At 37.1% G+C, this 27,348-nt stretch overlaps 1 protein-coding gene across 3 annotated transcripts; it reads left to right on the forward strand.

Moving 5' to 3' along the window:
• The first annotated feature begins 790 nt into the window (after nucleotides 1-790).
• LOC105393086 (zinc finger and BTB domain-containing protein 49) lies at nucleotides 791-27,314 on the forward strand. Of its 3 annotated transcripts, none has more exons than XM_048623230.1 (14): nucleotides 791-1,115; nucleotides 1,401-1,595; nucleotides 1,983-2,304; nucleotides 6,010-6,199; nucleotides 8,383-8,535; nucleotides 13,658-13,765; nucleotides 15,027-15,147; nucleotides 15,663-15,813; nucleotides 18,868-18,979; nucleotides 19,525-19,719; nucleotides 21,408-21,533; nucleotides 22,469-22,510; nucleotides 23,382-23,612; nucleotides 23,860-27,314. In XM_048623230.1, the coding sequence occupies exons 2-14, from the start codon at nucleotides 1,402-1,404 to the stop codon at nucleotides 24,099-24,101; spliced, it is 2,187 nt and encodes a 728-aa protein (XP_048479187.1). In that variant the 5' UTR covers nucleotides 791-1,115; nucleotide 1,401; the 3' UTR covers nucleotides 24,102-27,314. The 3 variants fall into 3 exon arrangements, with proteins under 3 accessions (XP_048479187.1, XP_048479194.1, XP_048479190.1); XM_048623233.1 differs by having other exon boundaries at nucleotides 794-1,115; nucleotides 15,663-15,795; XM_048623237.1 differs by lacking the exon at nucleotides 22,469-22,510.
• The last annotated feature ends 34 nt before the right edge of the window (nucleotides 27,315-27,348 follow it).

The following is a 27,348-nucleotide window of genomic DNA, read 5'->3' on the forward strand; positions in this document are numbered from 1 at the left end:
GACGGCCAGTGAATGAATGAAATGATACTAATAAAATAAAAATGTCAAACGATCACAGATTAGTTTTCTTAAACAGGTCGACTTTAGTAACACACTATCTGAAACGCATTAAAAACGTATTAAACTGAAAATTACTTGTTTTTAATGCTACTTTAATTTTTTTCTATCTTATACAATAATTTAATCGATTCCTCCAACGCCATAATTTAATCATTTGTTAATACGAAACACCGCATAGAATCCTACAAAAAACGACATAATGCCTTGAAATATCGCAAAAAGAAGATTTCCGTTCCGTCCGTCTATTCTTTCACTATACACCTGTGTGCGTGTGTCTGTAAATTGGTGTTTTGCTGTTGTAGGTTGTAGGTAGGTACTTTTTACTTTTATTTACACACACACTATGATACTTATGATACTGTATGTCGGTACTTAACTATTATTATATTAGCGGGGCCCGAACGGGTTGTAATTGTAATTATGTATAAAATGTTTATAGTTAAATATAAATAGATCTCTAAAAATGAAATAGTTAGGTAGGATTTACTTTTCACCTTTCAGTTCAATATCTCTATATTTAGGGCACGTTAATTAGATACCTAATTAATATACTGTCCACCCATACCTACAGTATACAACTTAGGGCATACCTAACTAACTACCAGAGTTAAGTTAACAAAACTGTGAAGTTAACAAAAGTCAAAAGTCACTTTTTTATGAATGACAGAATAGAAATGCACATTAGAGATTTTAAACATCAATGCAGAATGTAACTTAATAATTAAACATCGAGATTAATACCACCTTTCTATAGAATGTGTAGTTAACGCTCTTATCTATACCTACTGTATTGTGTATGTACATTTTATAATAGTTGTATATTATATATTAATTAGTGTATAATAAAGTATGCGGGGGGGCGAGAGGGCCGCCCGCGCTCTCATATTCCGTATATTGATTGTGTGCGAGGGGGCAGGGGCAAGGAGGGGGCCGCGGCGTGCCCCACTCTGTTATTTTACGACACGGCTTTCTGTGTAACATAATTTTATGTTTAATTTTGTGAAATGATTCGACGATATTCTTGAAAATAGCATAGATAGAAGTGAGATTTCCAGGTAAGTCGACCGTGCCGGTGTATTTTTTGTCAAAACAAGTGCATTTCGATGGTTTTTGTAAGAAAATTTTAGTTCTAAATTCAGTCGGCGGTGGTTCTATACATATAATACACTGTCATACCGCGTACGTATAGTGTTTTTTACGGGCATCGTTCTAAAATTAGCTGTAATAATTATAATTTTATGTGGCGGTCGAAGCTGAAGTCGGTTTGTGTGGATAATTCAGTCCCTGATGTGATGAGTTAGTTGTTGTGTTCTGAGTGTGTGTTTCCGAACTGTGTGCAGAATGCAGGGTGTCGTGAGCGACAAGACGTTCCACCTGAAGTGGAACAACCACCTCCAGAACCTGAGCCAGTTGTTCACGACCATCTACTCGTCATCGGCGCTGGCGGACGTGACCCTGTCCTGCCGCGACGGAACCCTCAAGGCGCACAAGCTCGTGCTCTCAGCATGCAGCCCCTACTTCGAACAGATCTTCCGGTATGTAGCTTTATGTAAACATCTTCACTCTCATGCATGCCTGGTATTTTATAAACTAAACAGCCACAGTTTCATAGAAATCTTCTCATCTTACTGAATAATTTATAAGTTAGTTATTGATTTGGTCTTGTGTTGTAATGAAATAATTAGTGGGTTCTCTCTAGGTACAGTTTTGAGTAATAAGATGAATGAAAACCCATTTGAATTGTCATAAATTTGCAGCATAAAATACTTAATAAACACCTGTACTGTACTTCATGAAGAGTTCCATTTATAAAATTGCATTTATCAGTTTGATAACAAAGTTGTAGCTAAGTGTTATACCACCATAGTATTAACTTAACAATATGCTGTTATCTTGCATAATTTTTCATACTTTCCCTGTAGGGACAACCCATGTCAGCACCCAATCGTGATACTGAAGGGTATCCCGTTCTCCGAGATCAACCTGCTCGTGGAGTTTATGTACAAAGGCTCCGTGGATGTGCAAGAGTTGGATCTGCAGTCTCTGATGCACACCGCATCGGAGCTGGAGATCCGAGGGCTAGCATATGAGGCCCGTGACAATGCGGCGCAGCTGTTGAATGTGAACCTGGAGTACCCGACGTACACCCCCACTTCCAATGCGGTGCCTCCGCCGGCGCCGCCGCCCCAGGTGCAGCCACAACAGTTCCCTCAAGCTCGCACCGATGTTGAGAGGCTTAAACAGGTGAGATTCGTTTTTATATTCTTATTCAACCTGGCTTAGTATTCCTAAATTATTTTCAGCTATTGAGGGAGAGCGGCTACCAATGTTTATTTATAATATTAACCATGCCTAAATAAGGGTTAAAGGGAGGTGCAGTTTTTCTGCATATGCAATAGGGACATGCACACACATTAAATCTACATAATAACTTTTTTTATTAGAGTTTGTAAAAAGTACAGAATCATATGTATAACTACTGCGAGTTGATTGTGTTCTATTTTCTAGTTAAGTGTAACAGGATTCAAGAATAGTTAACATAATTTACTTTTATTATTTTAGAGAGGATTATAAAAAAATCTAGCCAGTATCGAATTATCCTACACTGTTTATATTATTCTTATACTTATTAGAGTCTGAACGTCAAGCCCTAAAAAAATTCAAGGTTTTATTTAACATGTGGAGATGACTCATCAAAGATTCCATAATTTTAGTGCCATGAAAGTCATCCATCTTGTTTAATCCCAAATCTAAATTTAAACATGCTCTAGTTAAAATAAAATCATGACAGCATTATATTTTAATTTTTTTTTTATCTTTTAATTTTATCTTTTTAAAATATGATCAAGGTGACATTGCCCAGAGATATAAAAAATAAACAGTGTTTGTATGTTTATGATCAAATATTTTTTATGGTGAGGTCATTATTTATCATTTCAGTAAAATATACATACTATAAATATAATTAGTTAACTAGTTACTCCTGATTCCATGGCGTTAACATTTAAAAATATTTAAGAATTGGTTAATTTTCATATTATTTTATTTGAGCTTTTTCTATTCACACACACACATTACGTAATAAAATCCGTAAAGCTTACAAAAATTTAACTACGATGAAGTTACCTACCATCATACTGAACTGAATGAGTATTTTTCACTCAACATGTTAAAATACTGAACTGGCACAAGTACAATTGCTTCAATAAAGTACATAATACCTATTCTCATGTGGGTGTTAGTCATTTCTGCTTATGAGCAATATGAAGCAATTTCTTAAATGATTTCCTAAATATTTCCACGAGTGACGCAATATTTATTATAACTACGACAAATCGGCTAAAGTTTAGACTACCGAGGCAATTGAAAAAGATATTTGTATAATTTTTTTTGACCATAAGGGGCACTTGAAATTGTCACAAAAAATAAGCTTTGAGTCCAAGTGAGAAGCAAATACATTACTATACTAATTCGGACCCCATCTTTAATCAACTGGGTACCTATATTATACCTATACATTAATACATACATAAAATTAATATGTGTAGACGTACTTATACTTGTACTATAAAATTTTAATGCTCTTAACAAAAGACTCACTAACAAAGGCCAATGCTTTGCGTGGGGGATTAACACAGTTGAATATAAACTTAATTATGTAGGCTTCAAGAGTTATTTCAGAGAGGGCGTCAAGTCTAAACTGTCTGTACTTATTTATAAGTACACTATGAACCTATAATATGCAGTGCAATATAAGAAATGGAAACTAATATGTAATTAGAGTATTCTTTAATAAAACATTACTGACTTAGTTCAGAGAACATTTAATTGAATAATATTACTCAATTTTCATTTATACATATAATATATGGAATAAACTGGTGGTATATGGTACATATTATTAAATATTCCTTTTTGGAAAGAGCCTGCGTCACTGTTGGTGAATCGCATGGAAGTAATAAGTACTTACAGTGCTCCAAAATTGATAATGCGCATAGAAATCTTTGACAGATCGGCTGTTTTCGATTATGTGACACATGATATTGACTCCTATTTCTTTTGAACAAGGTGCAAAATGCTAGTATTTTTTTAAGGCTCTTACGATTTAATGATTCGGGTGTGAAGATCTGCATGTGCATTATTAATTTTGGACAAGTGTACGTAAGTACCTACTTATTACTTCCATGGTGAACCGTTACATTACCTACCTATGTCATAGACAAAATACAACTTATAAATGATATCGATTCTGAAGGCGGAAATTTTTAATTTAGAGACGTCAAAACCTTAATTTCTTTGTTTAAAATTCGACTCTATGATTGTTTCCGTAAATGTCATTTTATGCTAGCAATTTTTTTAGTTTGACATCGTTAAAATTAGAATTTCTGCCTTCAGAATCAACATCAATGTATGTATTACGTGATAGAGATATAGCCATATCGTTCTGCCGGACATATCCTGTAGGGAATCCTAAACTCCAAAATTCACTTCCATAAAAATTTAATAAAAAAAACTTTAATATAAAAAATATATTTATGTAGGTATTAGGGTATGTAATATTTATAGATTATGAGCACGCGCAAATTTATAGAGTAATAAAAAGTAGGTTGTTAAAAGTTTAATAAAATAGAGCCTCTAATATTTTATGGCACTTATCATTTTTACCATATTATCAAATAATAAGAAACTTACTTTTATATGCCGTTACCATGCGCGTATGAATTTGGTTAATTTTTTTCATTTGGTAGATCATGTTTGAAACGTTATCCTGAATTAATTTTACCACAGTTTATCATTTGAAAAGCCAAAAATATAAATTTGTTATGTGTTGCATGTAACGAAATTTTCAGCTATTATGTATTAGACCAACGCGGACGCGAGTGTAGCCATTTGTTTTTAATTAAGTTTATCTTTATCATTGACGTATTTTCTTAGGTAAATACGTATTTAGGTACCTACGTACATTATTTAATAATACATAATACGTAAATACTTAAATTAAAAAAATCGGATAACACAAAATTATCAGACAATGACGAAATTAAAATAATATTTGTTAAAATTAATATTGAGTATGTAGGTAAGTAAAAGATAAATTTAAATACATTTGCAGATAACGAGCAGCGAAAATACAATGTAAATTATGCTATTTATTTAGTTTTATTAGATTTTTCAGTAAGTAGTAGGTACCTTATAAGTTATTTTTATGGATCTTAAAAGTACCTCTGCCTATGCAGTACACACATAATGGCAGTAAACAAATCTAAATCAGTATATATGTACTCTTTGGTAGAATAATAGCAAAAAAATAAGTTATCATCATCACGTCCCCACTGCTGGAACACGGGTCTTCCTCCAATGAAGGAAGGGGTTTAGGCCAAAATATGTGGTGTGGTCGTCCTAAGGTACCCCAATGCTACAGATGGCCTTCAAGAAAGTGCGCCACGCCGTCCTGTCCTCAGCAAAGTCAGCAACTACTCTGGCCTCCGTCCAGCTCAGGCCTTGCGCTCGCAGCTCGCCGTCCACTGTGCGCTGCCATGTGTGCACAGGGCGACCGCGTCTTAATCTCGTCGTAATAATCGTCAAAATATGTGGTGTAGGAGCCCTTATACCCTGATTACACCTACCGAGTAGAGTGGCCGAGATCGTATCCTCGGCCGAGCACTCGTTCAATTTCTAGCTGTTAATTGGCCGAGAAACGGCCGACACTGTCTCGGCACTCTACTCCGTGGTGTAATCAGGGTATAAGACCTCATACACCACTAACAAGGGTATTAGCTAGAGTGATCCCCCCCATATGACTGCCGTCTGACTGAAAGTATAGTGCCTGTAGTTTATGACCAAGTTGTCGGGAGCTACAGGTCACAATAATTATATCAAGTAGTTTAGAAAACGGGCAACGTGACCCCCCCATATGCCCCCAGGCTCAACCACCCCTTCCACCCGCAGATCCACATGTACCAGCAGTCCATGATGCGAGCGGAGGAGATCCGCCGGCGGCGCCGCGATGAGCCGGGCACCCACACCGTGGTCAACAACATCCTGGCGGCGGCGGCCAGAGAGATGGAGGAGGCGAGGAACAACGCGGCCAGGGACAAGGTCGTGGCCAGTATACAGACTGAGCATCATGAACATGCAGGTAAATTTATAGTTTGTAGGAAATCAGCAGGTTTGGTAAGCTGTGTTCCTAAATTCATGCAGCTACCAGCGTTTATCAATATTTTTTTTGGATATTTGGTCAAATATTGAAAATAGAAACCTTATCTATTACGATCTATGCCCAAAATAGGATGAAAGATCAAGGGCCTTACCACAAAAGCTTGACAGTATTTAACAGGTGTTTACCGCTGTCAAACGCCTACAAAATCTGTCAAATTTCGTTTTAAACACTTGTTAAACAGTGTTTAAAGTTTTTTGTGGTAGCACAGCAAATGTTTTTTTGTCATATCATTAGGCCTATAAACTAACCTACGTGTATAGTTGGAGGTCAGACCCCCTATTTTTACTGACTCGACAATCAGTGACAGAAAATACACATTTCTCCTAAATCAGTACTATACTTTGACAAAAATAGAGTTCAAACCACGTAAGTTGACCAATATTTCTGTGACGTATAGGTAAGTTTACATATAAGGGTATGTATGAGTAGGTCGTTAATCTACGTAAAGAAGATTCAAGATAGCAGACAAACAAAAAAACTAAAACATGAGACGACTGTGACTTTTACACTCGGTGATTCATTTAACAATACAAACGAGGAAATGACTCAAAAAACTTTTAAACATCATACATTTTGTACCTAGATTCTCAGTAAAAAAGCTAATAAATTATTCCATACGTACAATACTACGTTCGTATGTATAATAAATCGTCTTTCACCGTCACAGCGAAGGAAAACAATAAACAGAAATAAACACGAGAATATATTAAATATGTATTCTTTTGTTCTAAAAATGTAGCGTTCATTTAAATTTTATAGCTTTCGCGAGCCCTGCCTGGGTTCGCAAGCATTTTGTTATATTCCGTCATGGGATCGTTTTAACCTTCACGAGGTAACATTAACTGTTTACTTAGGATAGGAGGAAGGATTTTAGTTATATTTTGACCTAAATTGGTAAATGTATTTCCATAAAAAACACACGCATTTGAGGTGTCAAAATATCAACGACATAAATTTTATGGATATAATACCGCACCCTTCCAATACCGTCACTAATCACTATACTAAAATTTTTGGTATTTTTTTTAAAGTCATGGTTTGGATTTGATGCTGAAAAATGTTGAATAAGGGTGCAATACGTTGGTACGTGCCGTAAATGATAATTAAATCGATTTTTAAATCAATATAAAAATAGCTTATTCATCGCAAAATAATAAATATGACGTCTTTAGTCTAGTTGTCGGCAACCTTGAGTTGCAATAAAAATAAAATTCTTACGTAACAATATTTTTGCCCGTCTGCAACTAAATTAAATTGAATTGCTAAAAATAAGCGGATAAGCGTTAAGCACCATGATTTTTCAAATTCCAATTTGTAGCTATTTATAGTTTTAGACGAGACTATTTTTGATTTTGGTGTTTGTTGAAATAGTAGTTAAGTATTTTATTTAGTGACCTCGTACATTATGTGTTAGGTTTTTTTTTAACAATTACTTGGTTACTGTGGTTGTTATGACGATTTTATGAAAACTATCCTCCTATTATAATTTCAATACTTTAGAAAATCGACTAGTCTAAGTTTTATTGTAAGTTCGATGTCCCTAGCTTAGAAACGAAAATATGTAGGCTATTTTTATAGCACGTGACATGACTGACCAAGATATAACAAACTTAGGTATATCTGGTTCCTACTTTATAAGTATTTTTTGTACTTATGTTAGCTATTTGTGGTGACCAATAAAGTAAATATTCTATTATATATCATTATATAGGGAGTTATTTCGTGTATATTCCGTGCCTCGGACGGCACGTTAAGCCGTGGGTCCCGGTTGCTGCTTCGGCAGCAGTCGTTAAGCCTAGTCAGAGGCCTTCGGGCGGCTTGAAAACATCTGACAGTCGGGTTGCCCACTTACCCGACAACTCTCTCAGCACAAGCTTGCTTGTGTTGGGGTCCACCAACCCGCACTTGGCCAGCGTGGTGGACTAGGCCTAAACCCTTCCTTCATTGGAAGGAGACCCGTGCCCCAGCAGTGGGGACGTAATGGGTCGTGATGAGGGAGTTATTTAAGCGTCTTCTACAAAGCTTCCTCACAAAATACCAAATCCCCAATCATCAACCTTTCCTCAGCCTTGCCCAAACACTAACCACCCACCATTCCTCAGAGCTCAAGCGCGACACAGAAGACGACAAGCCGAAGAAGCGTGTGTCCATCCTAACGCCTGACGACGACCGGCTGAAGGCCAAGAAGAAGATGACGGTGCGCTTCCAGGACGAAGTGAAGACCGACGAGCGGCCCAGCAAGTCCAACTCACCAGGTCAGTGCACCAGATAGAATAACCTTAACCCTTTATAAGGCTCTAGGGGCTAGCACGGGGCGCATTCAAGACGTGACACAAGTTTTGCATCGCGCTCACCCATATCGCGCAGCCTCAAGAGCGAGCGCAACGAAGAACTTTCGGCGCCCTGGGCGATATAAGACAAATCTATGAAATATTTGAACTTAATCTACCTTAGAAAGGGTTATACTATGAATTGACAATCGCCAACTTGTTTGACAACGATTTTGGGATGCAAAATGTATTGAATATGACACTAATTACAAATAAATAATATCTATCTATCTGTCTAATTACTTTGTAAATGTTGCTTCGTTGTTACTTTGCGATAGACCCCCAGGCACTAGATTTTCGCTCCTTCGACTGATGCTGATGATTCATAACACTCGACATATCTCGAGGACTACGTAAAATATTATGCAAAATTATTGTAAGTACCTATTTGAAAAGGCCGTGAAAGGCGGCAGTTTTGGGAAAACGCTTTCAAACGGAAGTTATGTTTTAGTTGAGCTTGCGTGTAACCTGAAGCTATGATTAGGGTCTGTATTTTATAAAAAAATCATTTTATTCCTTTTGTAAACAACGAATACGGTTGTATGTACAATAAATAAAACGGGTATTTATCTAAATATATTTATTAAAACCGCATTCCTGAAGAATAATAAACGTCATAAACATAAATTTATGCGGAATATTTTAATTAAACATTATTAATACCAGATTTGATGTCCATTTATAATGAACAACCATACCAATCTATAAATTTACTATATTTTTTTTGAGTCTTACCTTTCTATTTTTAGGCCTTATGGAGGTTTTATTTTTAAATTTAGAATAAACAGAAACGTTTGCCCCGCCCGTTTTAGCGCCCGCGTTTTATGTCCATTGAACTTAGAAGAAAAAAAACAACTTATTTAGTGTTTTTAATGTTAACGATAAGGTCGTTATGAAACTATTTTTTTAAATATGTGTGGATAAGTTAGTTAAGCGTAATTGCACTAAAATACTATATTTTAATATAGATCTAAAAATAAGAATGTTAGATTGAAATTCACATTCATTTTTAGAGAGATAATCCAACCCTCTAGTGCAGTGTTTTTCAACCTGTGGGTCCCGACCCCCTGGGGGGTCGCGAAGCTTCTGTAGGGGGGTCGCCAGAGGTCGAAAAATCAGGGTACTTTAGTAAAAAACTCAATAAAGACAATTAATATTTATTTTTATACATAGATTAAATAAATATAATTATACACATTTTGCTCCATCATTGCAATTTGGATGGATTTTTACAGCAAACTACTACTAAATCGGGTCAAATCTGTAGTTTTCCAGGGAAATATTTAGTGAAATAACTCGAATCAGCTATCTGGCATGCGAAATGGTGACTTGTGGGCTAAATCATGAGCAAATTTATCCGTGGTTACTGATGAAACAATGCTAAATACTTATATAGATATTTTTAGTTGTAGCTGAGAACTTGTGCAGCCAAATCGGGTAATTTTGATGGAATTGGCTGAAACTTAACCACAGGTTGTTCTAACAGTTTTCCGATTGGTCATTTTAAGGTTTCAGTTCCTATAAGTCCCAGCGTATAGCAGCGCCGCCCCTGAAATTCTTCAAGATGTTTCTTGGGTATTTCGGGGTAGTTTTTTGCACTTCAGGTGGTTTTCATGATATCGTTTACTCTTTAATATAAAACAATAGTTGCCTTTTTACCCGACTGCCGAAGGAGGAGGGTAATGTTTTTTCAGTATTTCTAAGATTTTTCTGGACACACTCAAATGAAATTTATTGAAATGTTGATTTTTATCTGTGACTTATTGGTACATTTTTGGTGTCGCCTAATATCCTAGTAATATTATAAATGCGAAAGTTTGTGAGTATGTGTATGTATGTATGTTTCTTACTTCTTCACGTCAAAACGGCCGAACCGATTTTAACGAAATTTGCTATGGAGTTAGCTGACACCTTGGATTAACATCTAATAGGCTACTTTTTATCGCGGTGAAACCTTTTTAAGGCGGAGCGTAGCTCGCGGGAATAGCCAGTTTACTCATAATTTCTTTATACTTAAGTTGGAAATAATTGTGTTTGATATCACAGATTTCAATAAACAAGGACACATTTTTGCATCAATTTGCGAGGGTCAAGGGGGTCGCGAAATATTTTTTTATACCAGGGGGGTCGCACCATGAAAAAGGTTGAAAAACACTGCTCTAGTGAAATGAAATAAGTACACGTACCTACTCACCCAGTACCCAGTACCTAGTTGAACAGAAAATAAGAAAAAAATGTCCGCAAGCATTCCTCAAGGCTTGCAGTTTTTTATTATTTGTTCTGTTTATTCGAAACACTGGCAACCTGATTTTACAATAAATAAATACAAAGTATGTTGAATGCCCAAGCGATTGTTGTAATAAACTAAGGAAATGATGAAATCAACAATTTCAATATGTTTTTATGAATTAAGTAAGGGTTGTTGGTTGCTGACCGTACGGTCATGTGATGAGAAACTTGACCGCCCTCTCATAGTAACAATGCTTCTGAGAGGGGTCAGATTTTTCTGCCTTATACACATTATTATAATCATTTACTCATGTATACAAGATTTTGTACACCTACGCTTTGAGGGACCATAACATCCGTTACAGCATAATTAATTATGCATGAACAAATTGAAGAATATTTTCATAATACTGTAGTGTTGTAGGTACCTCATATAAAAAATGTGCTTACACGCATTTAACATGGTATTTGCATATTTTGAATGTAAAAACAAAAGACTCGAGTTAGCTAGTAATTGAATTCGCACGCGGCCGACTCAAATGTAGTAATTTGAATAAATTATTTTGAATGACAATAATAATGTGAAATTGTCTGTTCTGTCTAGCTCCATATTGTTAAGGGCTTCTCGGTATATTAGATTGTTTATTGTTACATATACACAAATAAATAAAATTAGCGGTGATGTAGATTTTTGTCCACTTTAATTATTTGTCTTGTATATTCTTAAGCTTCTTGCTATCTTGAGAGAAAACATTTTTGTACCTAGGTCTACGGGCACACATTAGGAATCTATTGATTACTTGGAGAAGTGAGTAGAAAAATATATTTATTTATTGCATAATTATCTTTCGACCATCCTATCCGATCCAAAGATTAAGGGTTAAGGTGCCATACTTTTTAAATCTGAATATCTTCACTAGAAAGGATGACGGTTATAAAACGACAAATGGCAGAGTTCCGCCAGCGCTATGCAATAATTCACTATAATTTGCTTGCAATCACTCTGTCGCATTGTGCAAAATTGTACTGCCATGTATTTTAAATCTCTTGCTATTTATTACGTGGATTTCTCTAGGGATCCTTCTGTAATATACGCTGTGTAAAGATAGTGGAATGCATCACAGCACACAAATATTATAAATGTGTATGAATCAGTGTTAATCCTTCACGCCAAAATCATTGGAATAGGATGTATTTTTACAGTAATATAGCGTGTACATCAGAATAGCATATGCTAATTATTATAATGCATAATTATTACGGGATAACCTTTGCAGGCTAGCAAAGTTCATGGGAATACCTAGCTTATCCTACCCCTAAGGAAGTCAGCTCAGCAGCTTAAGTGAAGAAATAATTATTGATATTACATTAATTAAGTAGTCTTGCAATAAACTACAATTAAGTTAGGAACGTGAAGTGAGTTCTTTGTCTTTCTAATTTGTTGTGATAGACAACACGACTTTCTAGATTCTAGATAAACCTTATAGCAGATTCCCACGCCATTAATTTATATTACAAGGGTTTCTTTAGATAGATAAAGTAGTCTATTAGTATAATTCGTGTATGTACTAGGAACATTGGATTTGCTTAGCTCCGCTTTGCATTTTAATACTTTCCTGTGAGAAATCGGGATAGAAAGAAATTTTATTTGGAATAGATGAAAAATATTACAAACACTGCGTTGTTCACGTTTGTTATACATAAGGTTAATGTATGAATTCATTTCTTAGGATATCGTGATTTTATGATAAAAGCAGAGCTATGATAGTGCAAGGTTTTCTGGTGCAAAAGTGGTCGAATAAACCTTTTTACCGAGAACCAAATAAGGTACGAAATTATAGCTATAAATATAAATCCTTTGTCCGATAATATAACCTTGAGAGATCGCGCTCGCAGACATAGTAAAGAAATGGAATAAAAAACATCATTTTAAATAATAATACAGTGCAAAAAAGCAAGTCTTCTGACGTACGATCGCAGTATAATATTGCGTCTAGTAAATAATAATACCTATATTGTGGGTCTGGCTCAAGAATAAGCTTAGCAAAGATTTTTAATAAAAAAAATATATTGTAGGTACTTACCTTATTATATTTAATATTCAAGTTAAATTCTCCACGTTGCATGAACTGTAGTTATAAGTATTTTAGAAAGTGTTTTAGTCAATATCAAAGTACCTACTTAGGTACTTATATTGTCTTATATAATATTATGTTGATGACTTTCACTGTAATAAGTAAAAGTACCTACCTACTTCACTTTCTTACGATTTAAGTAAATATCTATCGACATGAAAATCTCTTATAATATTTAATAAATTTTACGTTACATCACATAAATCATAACTATACGGAGCTAAGTGTTTAGTAAAGTAAGCTTGGTAAGCCGGATTACGATACCGGTGTAACGCTACTGACTATGATTTGTCTTCATTGAGTATGGGTGTGGTATTTACATTGTGCACCCGCGTCCGCATTGACAAGGTAGGAGTGATACGTTACTCGAAGAAACTCCTTTAGTTTACCGTTTGATGATGATTTATCGTATTAAGAGGAAGATAGATACATACATGGGCTTTAGGTAATTGACCTATGCCACACTGACCTTCTTTCACCATTTCAGTTAGGGTGAGGCCACACGAGCGTAATTTTGTGAGTTGTGCGCGGCAGAAAAGTGTGCGCTGGGACGACGCGAGTAACTTCCCCGCCCCCCGCGTCCCGGTTACTTAGTTTTTTTTAAACTTGTAGTTTGTGTGTTCAATGCCAATCTATAACAACATCTATCACCGTATTAACTAACAATCGCTATCCCCTACCAGGCTCATCAAACAGCGACTCTCACAAGAACGAGTGCGACTCTCGGCCGGGCGGCATCAAGGTGGTGCAGCTGTCGGCGCTGCAGCAGAAGCCTGAGGACGACTCCGATGGTGAGAACGCTAATGTCTCTTATTTAGGAAATACAACGAACTACACTCGCGATGAAAAAGTTCCAGTAACAACTAAATTACTCCTAAACGGAAAAGACCAGGCTAATCACGCCGTCTGTAATATTGAAGTAGATTAAACAGCGCATCAGATATTATCATTACTAACTAAAAACGTAAATATTGTACTCTAAATTAAATGTTTGAAAAAATTAAGGGTGTCGACATTTTGTAAGTGGAACGCGTGTAGGGTGCAAGATACAAGGGTACCAAGTAGGGTATATATATAAGACGTAAAAGCTATGTTTTTGAGGCTGCGCGACCACTTTATTTTGTAATTTGCTCAATGTTCCTTATATTTCTACATGCTCAGGTTTTCAGATGTTTTAATTTTAATTTCGTGAATAGCAAGCGAATACCTACCACCTACTTTTCACTGTAAGTTAGTACTTATAAGATAGTTGCCATAGGCACATCGTTTTTTGCTATAAGAAGTCCTTGTTGTAATTGAACTCGTCTGAAGTTTTATCATAATTTTATTTTATATATTTTCTAAGTCTCAGAAATCCTTGACCTTTTCCATCATCTGAAATCCAATTAATTATTTATCGAGCTATAATGAAGGATGAATAAATAAAAAATCTTTTGTGATTCCTGGAATTATTGGTTTTACTTTGATCTTCTATTGAATACGAAAACATTTCTGAGATATGCTATTTTAGTCACTGAGTTCCTTGTAACATATTATTTCAAGAGTTCTAAATGATAATGTTCCTTCAGTTTAGAAACGTGTAAAATAATATTTATACAATGCTGAAATGTTTTGAATATATGTCGGGTATACAAAAGATTACACAATGAAACTTGTGCAATGTAAGATTGCGTTGGTAGTAAGAAAATATGAGTAAAGAATGTAGGTAGGTAGTCAGTAATGCTTATCTAAAATAAAATTGGATACTTCTAGAATCAATCCCATTGGCAAGAAACGTAGTAGAAATGAGACCCTCCCGAATTTTCTAAAACTTACATCATATTCTATACTTTTTTTGAAGGATCCGTATCTAAAAGGTTAACATGAACCCTTAAACAGGTCATAGGCCTCTCCCAAAGACAGCTACAATACTTTGTCTCCTAATAAAACCACTACCGGCGACGCGTCGCGTAGCATCTGTCAATCAGATTGGAGGGTGACCAACGCTAGGTTTGCCTATTCTTAGATAACTCGTAACTTAATTTAATCAATATTTATCTCCAATCATTCCAGAGAAAGGCAACAAGCAAAGCGTGGAAGACGAGTCGGAGACGGACTCAAGCGGCTCCGTGTCCGACGCACCCAACGAGTCTCATGAGGAGCGCCCGCACATGTGCGATATTTGTGACCTCAGGTACCTAGTAGTTACAGGTTTTGCCACTAGATGGCGGTGTTACTAATTAGTTACTCGCAGCTTCGCTAGGTGGCGCTGTTATGTTGAAGACGGACTCAAGCGGGTCCGTGTCCGACGCTCCCAACGAGTCTCATGAGGAGCGCCCGCACATGTGTGATATTTGTGACCTCAGGTACCTAGTAGTTTCTTATACTGCCGATAGATGGCAGTGTTACTAAGTAGTTACTGGCAGCGACGCTAGATGGCGCTGTTATGTTGAAGACGGACTCAAGCGGGTCCGTGTCCGACGCACCCGAGTACAATGCGCTTTGGACGGTACATATCTTCAATCTAGATGTGTAGGTTCCTTCACGATGTTTTCCTCCACCATAAGAGTATGCGTTACAATTGTACTTAAAATCCTCAATTCTATACAATTCATTTGTATGTTTTGTGTCTTGGACGAAATAAATGCCTTTTTCTTTCTTTATTTCTTTCATTGTAGAAACCTTTACACTCCACTCTTCATTCCACAGGTTCCAACGAGCCTCCCACTTATCCCGCCACCGTCTCATCCACACCGGCGAGCGTCCATTCACGTGCGGCGGCTGCGGGCGTTCCTTCGCCAGGTCGGACAAGCTGCGAGTCCACACGAAGATCTGCGAGCGGGTACGAACACGACTCGTGGTATTTGTATATGGTTATATAGCATGCTGCAACCCAGTGTGAGCTAATGGCCACTAACTGTCATGAAACTAATAGCATCAAGATAGTTTAACGACAAAAATATACAATAGTGTATAAAGCGACGTAATCGAGGCATCTATAGCATGCTAAAAGCCAGTGTGTGCTAAAACTAACAGCAAAAAAAAAAGTTTTGAGACAAAAATGCTAAAAAAGTCTATACAGCGACATCTAGTGACGTAATCAAGGCATCTATAGCATCCCGCAACTCGCATGGATAAATAACACACGGAATTTGTGTCCAAAATCACGCTTTACCAACAAAACTACATAAAGCGCCATCTAGCGTCAAAATATCTAGTTAGATCAGTCGTGCGGCGGCTGCGGGCGCTCCTTCGCCAGGTCGGACAAGCTGCGGGTGCACACGAAGATCTGCGAGCGGGTACGAACACGACTCGTGGTATTGTTATATGGATCTATAGCATGCTGCAACACGAGTGGCCACTAACTGTGATAAAACTAACAAAAAAAAAGGAACAAAATCCATAATTTGTCTATATAGCGATGTAATCTAGGCATCTATAGCATCCCGCAACCCGCATGAATCAATAACACACGCAATTTGTGTCAAAAATCGTGCTTTATCAACAAAACTACATACAGCGCCATCTAGCGTCAAACTAACTAGTTAAATCAGTCGTGCGGCGGCTGCGGGCGCTCCTTCGCCAGGTCGGACAAGCTGAGGGTGCACACGAAGATCTGCGAGCGGGTACGAACACGACTCGTGGTATTAGTATATGGTTATATAGCATGCTGCAACACGAGTGGTTACTAACTGTGATGAAACTAACAGTAAAAAAGGATGTTTTAGGAAAAAAAATACAAAAAAGACTATACAGTGACACATAGTGACTTAATCCAGGCATCTATAGCATGCTGCAACACGCATGGATGATTAACCCAGTGTGTTTTAAAGGAATTTGTGTCAAAAATCATGTTTTAACAACAAATATACAGAGAATAGTAGTTACAGCGACATCTAGTGACGTAATCGAGGCATCTATAGCATGCTGCAACACTCATGCGTCAATAATACAGTGTATTATAACGGAATTTGTGTCAAAAATCGTGCTTTATCAACAAAACTACATATAGCGCCATCAAGCGTCAATATAACTAGTTGAATCAGTCGTGCGGCGGCTGCGGGCGCTCCTTCGCCAGGTCGGACAAGCTGCGGGTGCACACGAAGATCTGCGAGCGGGTACGAACACGACTCGTGGTATTGTTATATGGATCTATAGCATGCTGCAACACGAGTGGCCACTAACTGTGATAAAACTAACAAAAAAAAAGGAACAAAATCCATAATTTGTCTATATAGCGATGTAATCTAGGCATCTATAGCATCCCGCAACCCGCATGAATCAATAACACACGCAATTTGTGTCAAAAATCGTGCTTTATCAACAAAACTACATACAGCGCCATCTAGCGTCAAACTAACTAGTTAAATCAGTCGTGCGGCGGCTGCGGGCGCTCCTTCGCCAGGTCGGACAAGCTGAGGGTGCACACGAAGATCTGCGAGCGGGTACGAACACGACTCGTGGTATTAGTATATGGTTATATAGCATGCTGCAACACGAGTGGTTACTAACTGTGATGAAACTAACAGTAAAAAAGGATGTTTTAGGAAAAAAAATACAAAAAAGACTATACAGTGACACATAGTGACTTAATCCAGGCATCTATAGCATGCTGCAACACGCATGGATGATTAACCCAGTGTGTTTTAAAGGAATTTGTGTCAAAAATCATGTTTTAACAACAAATATACAGAGAATAGTAGTTACAGCGACATCTAGTGACGTAATCGAGGCATCTATAGCATGCTGCAACACTCATGCGTCAATAATACAGTGTATTATAACGGAATTTGTGTCAAAAATCGTGCTTTATCAACAAAACTACATATAGCGCCATCAAGCGTCAATATAACTAGTTGAATCAGTCGTGCGGCGGCTGCGGGCGCTCCTTCGCCAGGTCGGACAAGCTGCGGGTGCACACGAAGATCTGCGAGCGGGTACGAACACGACTCGTGGTATTAGTATATGGATATATAGCATGCTGCAACCCAGTGTGTGCTAATGGCCACTAACAGTGATGAAACTAACAGCAACAATATAGGTTTAAGACAAAAATACACAAAAATTATATACAGCGACATCTGGTGACGAAATAGAGGCATCTATAGCATGCTGCCACACGAGTGCCTACTAACTCGGATGTTCCTATTTTAAGTACAAAAATGTATCTCATAACGTAATTCAATGAAGACCTACATACACATCTTTCTATTTAATAACATATGAAATGAAGACCAGAACTAATCATCAACATCATACATAATCTTTGTCAGCATGTTTCAACTACATCTAAAAAACATTAACCTAAATAATAATAAGTTTAGCTTTATGATTAAGGCTAGCCTTTGGTAACGGCTGAATATCTTGAATTATTGATGGGCCGCCGGCCGGTGGGAATAAATAAGAAGCTCCTCTACGTAGAAGGCCCGTTTAAGTTTCAGGGTTGTTTTTGATTTCTTGCTAGTTAAATATACATCTAATGGTACCTACTTAGTTATCTAATGATTATACAGTTAATGATATTACTTTTCAAATTCAAGCATCTTAAATTAAGTATGTGTATAAAGTAATGCCACTGTGTTGTAGAAGGAAACTGAAGATAATGTAATATTTGGGAGAGGTCGAGGTTATATGTTTTTTAAAGTTAAAAGGATATTAATGGTCACCGCACATATAACCGTAACGTTTATAGCTCGCGAACAGCGCCAGGCGTTCGCGAGCTCGCGTTTTACTGGTTGATAGAAGAAAAAGAGGCGATCCCTTTATTTTACGGTTATGTGTGTGGTGACCTTAAACAACCCAGTGTTCAGAACCCCTGTCCAGTCTGATGATTACGGACTGATAATAAAGAGTACATTTCCCTCAAATTTTTAAGGCTACTAACTAGCACTAACGGCATTTTATTTCCTTCCAGGACGACCCAACAGTGGACATGGCGAGCGAGCCGGCCGCGCCGCCCAAGCGCGAGAACTCCGAGGTCATGTCCGGCATGGTTCGCACCACGCACCGCGAGTCCGGACATCTAGGTACGTGTACGGTCAGCAAAAGATATATTTTTGCCACCCCAGCGCAAACAGTTTGAGACTCATGTTGATTCTACGACTCATGGGTGGAATATCGGCCACCCGATCCTAAGAGTCGTGACTGTTACTCAGAGCGCTTGCTTGACGCCGAGCTATGACGCTAAGATGTATTGTACTACTACGGTAATACCGTCAAACAGCGCCAGCGCTAGCGCATAGCGCAGCGTCAAGTTTGAAGTATAATCACCCAAATGTTTATCCCAATTTCTTTACCACCTTGTCGTCATTCCTTTGAGAGATCTGAATCTCCCTTACACAAACAGACTATCATAGTTACCAACATCTTCGGAATACACCCTTATAACCAAACTAAATGATCATATTTTACTTCGAAAAGGTAATAAAGGTCGAAGGTTTTAACTTCGATAAGGTTAAAATAGACAAACAATAATAGAAAACTTATATTTAAATCTATATATTTACAGCCCACTCAAAGGTACCCATAATGCTGGCTGCGTTATAAAACTAACCCAACCTCTCTTCCCCAGTATTCACCCCAAGCGGCGACGTGATGCTGCCCCCGCGCTCGGCCTCCAACCCCGTGGTCCTCAACTCGACCCTGGAGACATCGCGTGAAGGCGAGGAGCCTGTGCGGCGCGGGCGCGGGAGGCCCCGCAAGACGCCGCTGCCGCTCACGCCCAAGATCAAGAAGCGTAGGGGACGCCCTCCGAAGACTTCGCTGGGTTAGTAGTGTGTCGTTTGTTTTTGGTGTAGGTTGGACTGTAGATGTTTCTATTGTGAAAACTACAATCTATCTATTAACGAGTTAATTCCCCTAGTTTTAGAAACATTGCTTGATAGATGAATTCGTACTAGCTGTTGTCCTCTTTCAGCCTATCCTTTTGCGATATCATTCTCTTGTTTCGTGCTTTATCGTCGTGAAAAGTTAAATAAGCAGGCTTACGCTGCCTGTTCACCAGAGCCGAGCAGTGTGCGAGGTAAAACTCGATCAATGAAATTGAGTAAAATTTCCGTTGCCTCGCATGCCGCTCGCAGGCAGGCAGCCACGGTTCTTCCATCAGAGATGTGCTATGCTACATTGATATTAATGCGTTTGATATCCACCAATCATATTCATTAAAGTCATTAGTCCACAGAGCCTAGCACTGGTGAGAACAAATTTCTTTCACATCATCGCATAGCTTTATAGAAATACACTGTTATACTTCGGCTGTCCCATTTCAAAACACAGTAACCGCCAACTTTAAAAAAAACGGGTCTTTGATTTATACATTATTTTAGGCTATTCCGCACAAAACTGCATTGTCAGAATATCAAAAAACCGCTTAGAAACGAAAATAAAATTTCTAAAAACCTAGTAACTCCACCCTGCGAAATCAAAAATGCCACGAAAACCATTTCAAAACATAGTAAGAGCCACCAACCATTTTAAAACACAGTAAGTGAAAATGACTTACTAGGTTTTAAAATGGTCAATGGCGCTTACTAGGTTTTGAAATGGTCAGCAAAGGACAATTTTCGTCCGTTAATTTTAGTAAGTCACAAATGGCATACATTATTACTAACACTTTTTTCGAACAAAATATCAGACATTTCAGAACCTGTATCTTTGCACCAATGAGACCTAGAGAGTTGAATTAAAAGTAGAACATAAGCAAATTTTGTCTTCTTTATAAAAGCCATAGAGACCTTTCTCGTCAGAACCTTTCTACTAGCCCTATTTTGCATAAACCAAAAAAAACAAGTTATAAATAAGAGAAAACTGATTTTTAGATAGAAATTTAGCAAATATTGTCTAATTGAAGGCAGCCATAAATAATTTTCATGTTAGAGCCTTCTTAATATGGCTATTTAATTCATTTACATAAAACAAAAAAACAAACATAAAAATATGCCCCTATTTCAGCTATTACTTATAGTGCCGTCGTGTAAAAGTGCTGCAAAATTGGATTTATAATATGTGAAGGATCCCAAACATATAAAAAATGAAATTATTACGCAATTATTGCAATTTCAATATACTTAACTTGTCTTAAATGACAAAAATAATGGCCCTTACTAGGTTATGAAATGGTCAGTGAGGGCGGTTTTAGGGTGAGAAAACCATATAAAACCTAGTGAATGTTTTCTTTTGTGCATTACAGCAACAATTTTAGTCATATTTAAATGAAATAGTATTGTATGTAAAGCCTAGGTTCTGCCGCTTCTTTTAAGTTTACATTTGTTCAGATATCTATCATAGTTTTACCAGGGCATTGAAATGAAGGGACCAAAACGTTTTTTGGCTCTCCTGAACATTTTGTCTCATGGCTGTTACTGTGTTTTAAAATGGGACAGCCGACTTGACTTTATGGATTTTTATGATGTTTAAGTAAATTATCCACCAATAACCAACCCCTCCACCCTACAGACATGGAGGGCTGCGTCCTCACAGCCGGCTCAGTGGCTCCCCTCGCGCTGGCCTCGCCCGCCCAGCACCAGCTCATGCTGAAGCGGAAGCGAGGCCGCCCGCCCAAGAACTACTTCGTGAGGCCTGGTATGTACCTGCCTGTGTGTGTTGTACAGGGTGTTGCTAAAATGGGGAATTGTAAGCCTAAGCTCCTTCTCCCACTACGCGACTCTCAAGCGACGCGACTACGACGCAATCCCTGGTCGCAAATATTTGACGAGTCAACGACCGACGCGTCGAAGACTCGTTTATATAATTTCCTAGTTTCACCATACTCTGTTAGATCATAACAAGGGATAAGTTGTTGACTTTTAAAACATTTTTCAAGAATTTAATATGAAGATGACGTATAATTGATGACATTACAATGTAATAGGGGTGTTAATGATTTAACAGACTATGGTGAAACGGAAATAGGAAGGAATTCAATTTTGTGCTATTACGACGATTTTATATGAAATACAAGCTATTGTATTGGGTTTTTTTGCCTTACTGCTTTAATTTCTTTATAATAGTACTTAATCATTTTTTTTATTTAAATCTTTGTTGTTTTTTATACATAAACTTGAATATTTTGTTTTAAACTTAATTATTTTTAATCTTAAATATTTCCAACATATTATTATAAATTTTATGTACCTTTTTTAAACGTCTTTTCTGTGTTCCTACGTGAAAGTGAGATATTGGGGCTGATTCTGATACTTACCAATCATAAGATTGGAAAGTTTATGAGACTCCATACGACGCCAACCTTCGATTAACTATGAATACACTCTCAGAAACAGACCTGTCAATGCTAAAGTCTGTTTTTTGATCTCAGATACTAAATTGACAGATTCTGAACGGTTCATCAACAGTCGATTGTCCTGCGATGAAGTGACGTATCGTTCGATTGGCGGGAATCTGTAAATTTAGTATCTGAGATTAAAAAACAGAATTTAGTTTAGTTGCTTCAGAATCGGCCTCACTGTAGCCCAGTAACCTTAAACCTTGCTAAGCCATTTTTTATTAATTTGCTTTAGGTGATGTCCACCCGTCCGTGTCCATCAACTTTGCAGACGCTTGTTAGTATTAATCTCCTTATTTATGCATGATTGTTGTTTTTTAGATTATACCTAATATACGTTAGTTGCATGAAAATGTAGGGGATCAGTAATACAGTAATTCAATTACTTACTAAGAAATAAAAAAAATTCTAATCCTTCTACAGCTTATTTTGTAACTTAACCACAAAAAAAAACTTTATTCTGGTATAGTAAGTGCCGAAGAACTATTAGATTCCAGGGTTGGGCAGATGTTTGCAACTCAAATATTTATTATAGTCTCTTTGGCCCAATAGATCATATAGGCCTACCCAATATTTCATTCGGGCTAGGTGGCCAGTAGTGGCTGAATGAGGAAAGCCGATGACAGAGAGTTGTTGCTTGGAAAAGGCCTACATCCTACAGTGGATTATTACGGGCTGATAATGATGAACTTTAGTACTTTTAGGGTGTCTTGCACAACAAAGTTAATCAAAATTAAATCTATGACCTCTTGCTCTGACATTATACTGTCAGAGCAAGAGACAAACTATTTAATTTTGATTAACTTTGTTGTGCAAGATGCCCTTAGTAATAGTTTTATGCGTCCGGCGCAGTCTGGGCAATCAGCGAATGATACTATTCTCCCTGGCTAATCCTTTCACCACGGTAACAAAACCTAAAATCTTACACCCGCTCTAGGTTGTCACCAACGCGCTAAGGGTCTATTTATACTGGGACAGAGTCGAAGCGCATCGAAGTGTCTATTCAAAACTGAACATAACAAAATCAACCTGAACTCCACAGCGTAACGCACAAATTCTTCGATGCGCTTTGACTCTGTCCGAGTATAAATTGACCCTAAGAAGAAGTCCAAGTTAAGGGTATTTACGATAATTTTCATGTATTTCAGACGGACGCCCCAACGAAAACTACAACGCTAGCAACCTACCTTTCGGCGACTTCTCCTACCTGACTGACATGATGTACAACCCGGCTCTCACGGCTTATTCCTACGGGGTGACCAGTTCTGACGCGGACCGCAGCATGGACCACAGTATGGACCACAGTATGGACCACGAGCAGACCGCTAGCGCGGAGACGTCGCGGGAACGCACTATTGATGTGTCGGACTCGTCTTCAGGTGAGCTGTTTTTATTTTTTGAGCCAAACAATTGTATTGTGAGTTAGATACTTTAAATATGAGTGTATCAGAATAGCAAGTTCCACATATATAAGCTTTTTGTGTCTATTGCAATGAATTTGTCTGTATCTCAAACCCACAATCATAGCTGGAAGACTACACATCATTAGCTATATTGAAATCCACAACACTATTCTATAACATTGCAAAATTTCCCCCAATAATAACCCACATCTCCATCCACCAGACGAAGACGACGGTCCTCGAGTAGAACCCGAAGAGAACGTGCCAGCAGTCGGCGTGGAGACCCAGATCATGACCGTGGGAGACTGCCAGATCGTCAAACTACCCGCCAACGACGACAAAACCGACGACAAGACCGAACCCCCCAACGAAACCGTGTCCTCATCCACCCCTAACTCCGTCACTATAACTCCAATAACTACAGTGGGAGACTGCACTATACGGCCGGTCGAGAACAACACGTAAGAAGGAGGTTGGTGGTATTATTGTGGTAGCATTTATTAACGGTATGGTGGCAATATTGGTGTTGTAAGTGTAGAAGTGTCTTCCTTTGTTTGACATTGCGTGGGAGCTGGTTTTGTGGGCGTGTTTGCGATTGGTGAAGGTTGTAGGGTACGTTTTGGACGTATATTGACTGTTACTGATGTCAGTAAAGTATTTCGACTAGGATATGCTCTGATTGCATCTTTTTGCAACGATGATAAAAACGTTATTACGTAGACGCAATTGATCGCAAATACGGCCACAGAATTAGTTTGTTTCAAACTTGAAAGCTTGAATCTAAATGGCTTAGCAAAAGTATTATAATGTGGTTAGTTAATAACAGTAAATGCTACTACAATGACTGGAATATCTTAAAAAAAATTGTCGAAGAATCATTACTAAGAGAAAAATGCATTTAAATTGGGGCAAGGATATGTGGAAATTATTTATTTTACTGAAATGCCATAGCTTTACTTGGTGCATTATGATGTTTTACTAACAACAACTTATGTGTTTGTCCGAAAGTCTTATGATAATATTATGCTAGTGGCCCAGCGTCAAGGCAGCTCTGAGTAGAGGAATACCTCAATGAATGATTTCATGACACAGATTTTCATGTTCTATAGAAAATTAGAATATTTCTGGTGAAGAGGTGAGAAAACAGTGGATTCAGAGCCACGCCGATGCTTGGGCGAGAAACTTGAACTGAAAAACTATTTAGAACAAAATACATCACAAATGTTCTACATAAAATACTCAATACATGCAATAAACAATAAAATAGATATAAATACAATCCATATTTAAACATATTTTTGATTTTTTATGTAGAATATTGGTTTATTTTATAGATGGTAATATTTTCTAAAATCTTAATAGGTAAAGAAGGCAGCATATTTACTTACATATTATAATAATACTAATAACAATGGAACTATTTAGATACGCAGTGTTTAGAAGAATGTTGTGCACTTTGAAATTGCCTTTAATGTTTCTCGTGTACGAATCATTTTCTAAATTCATAATTACTGAACTTTACGTGGCTTTGTTGACACGACACTTGCATTACACAAGCTAGAACAAAACACAGCGGTGCCCTTTTAACCCTCTAGATTTGTTAGTTGCACTTAATATTTTTAGAAAGGCTCATCCCATGGCTTCCTGAATATTATTCTGATCTTCCGAAAGTGAGGGGTCTGGTCTATCATACCACCTGCCCATCTCCTATTTGTTAACCATAAAACGTATATTGTAATATGAAATAATAACCAGTGAGAATAGATTAGACAAAGTGTCGCGTGAACAAAGCTACTAAAACACGTAATATATAAAGTTCAGAATTAGGTGTAAGATTGAAGAGTAATGTAGGTGCACGCTATTCGCCTTTTTCAATGTTCTTTGTAATCATTATATAAAATATCTGTGAATATTAGACAGTAGCCGGTAGTGTTTTAGATATTTAATGATAATAAAACATTATTCTAAAACGTTAACTCGAGACACCACACTGTTAGGCATTGATTGGATTAGAAATAGATAGTGCAATTTGGGGTGAATCGCCTATCTCTGCACTTATTATATTTTTCTGTCTGGTTTTTAATTAGAATAGTGAATATGTATCTGGCTTCCAATTATGTTTTGGTATTAAGAACATAGTTAGTCTTAAGTTACAATTTAATGTAACTTGTTATTGTGTATCCGAAAATGGGAAAGCATATAAAAGGATATTCCTCCAAATTGCACTATCATCTCCGATTTCTGCTGAAAAGTGATACGATAGGAACATTATTTTTAGCAGAACATACATACATATTTTATCGATATACCTATTATAGAAATAAATAACATAACTTGTATCTATTCGTTTACTTACGTGTCGGTAAGCAATGACTAACTTAGATTGTACGATGATGACCCCACGATATCTGACAACTTGTGTAAATCGCCTACAGCTGTAAGACAGCCGGCGAGTAGCTAGTAGATCACTAACTTATACTTAGTACCTATTTCCTTTGACTGCAATACTGATTTTTATAAGCTTTTTATTATCGTCGGAAAGTCTGCATTTTGTCTAAAAGTATTATTCGAACTCGCTATTACGTTTCGTTATGTCTGTACAGTAGTATAGTTCCTATGTAATCGATACAAAATTATAATCCTTGACGAGTAAGATTGTAAGATTTAGAAGCCTTTTCGGGTCGCACCGCTACAGCGGCTAGCGACAAGAAACCTAATATTGTTTAGATGTTTAAGTTGAATTTCGATCAAACTTGCAATTATGATGAGTATTTTTAATATTTGTTTTTGTGACGTGTTTATTTTATAAGAATCATTACGTATTCTGTAGAAGACTGCTCGGGATCCTTTAAGTTTAAATGTTATGTGAAGATCAAATAAATGTTTTCGGATGAAGTATGTTTTGTCGATTTGTGTAAAGAAGCCGAAGAGGCATTTAATGTTACAACAAACATGAGTCTCAGTGAACAAGCTAAGCTTATCGAGAAGTTTTGAACATAGGATACTGTATTTTTATATTAAAATGTAAGGTAATTTAATTTATTTGAACTCTCCCATAACCTTAGTGCTCCCAGCTCGTCACAACTGTTTGATCCTAGGTCGACCCTGAGTGCCTATTGGCGTATGTTATTCAAGTTATCGTTAAGTTTAGTTTAACTTGTTCTTTATATCAGTTTTGAAATCATTTTGGAATGTTTTGTTATGTATGAATTGCTGATTTGTGGCATTTATTTTGAAATCTATCTACATAAATATAAAATCGAAAAGATTTATACGCTGAAGATATCACAAATTCTATTTTAAGTTTATATTTCGGTTGAAGAACGAACATTTATACTCATGAAATTACTATAGTTTGTTTAGGTGCTGCGTTCGCAGGTATTGTTTAAGAATCGTACTATTATGTTTACGTTAAGTTGTAGTTTGGAACGATAAATATATTCCTATATGTGAAATGTTTGTTCATTTTACGTTGTGATTATGTGAGTGCAAAATTTTTATAATTTTATCCAGAAACATCGGCACAGGCAGCGTCGCCCGCGACTGTAGTCCAAGAGCAGTATTTTTTAGAAATAATCTTTATTTGTAACTTTTTATCATTTTAACATAATAAATTTCGATCGTTAGTAAGTTACTTTCTAACAATGAAACATTTAATAAAGAAATAACAAAACACAATTGGCTTTAAATCCCAAACTCCTTCGGTAAAATT

Source organism: Plutella xylostella, chromosome 3, assembly GCF_932276165.1.
Source record: "Plutella xylostella chromosome 3, ilPluXylo3.1, whole genome shotgun sequence".
Lineage (NCBI taxonomy): Eukaryota > Metazoa > Arthropoda > Insecta > Lepidoptera > Plutellidae > Plutella > Plutella xylostella.

Excerpts from the sequence above, each read along its gene's own strand:
- LOC105393086 (XM_048623230.1), top strand. The coding sequence starts at position 1,402 with ATGCAGGGTGTCGTGAGCGACAAGACGTTCCACCTGAAGTGGAACAAC. Across the intron at positions 2,305-6,009 it reads ATGTTGAGAGGCTTAAACAG|ATCCACATGTACCAGCAGTC; the intron begins GTGAGATTCGTT and ends TTCCACCCGCAG. Across the intron at positions 22,511-23,381 it reads CATCAACTTTGCAGACGCTT|ACGGACGCCCCAACGAAAAC; the intron begins GTTAGTATTAAT and ends CATGTATTTCAG.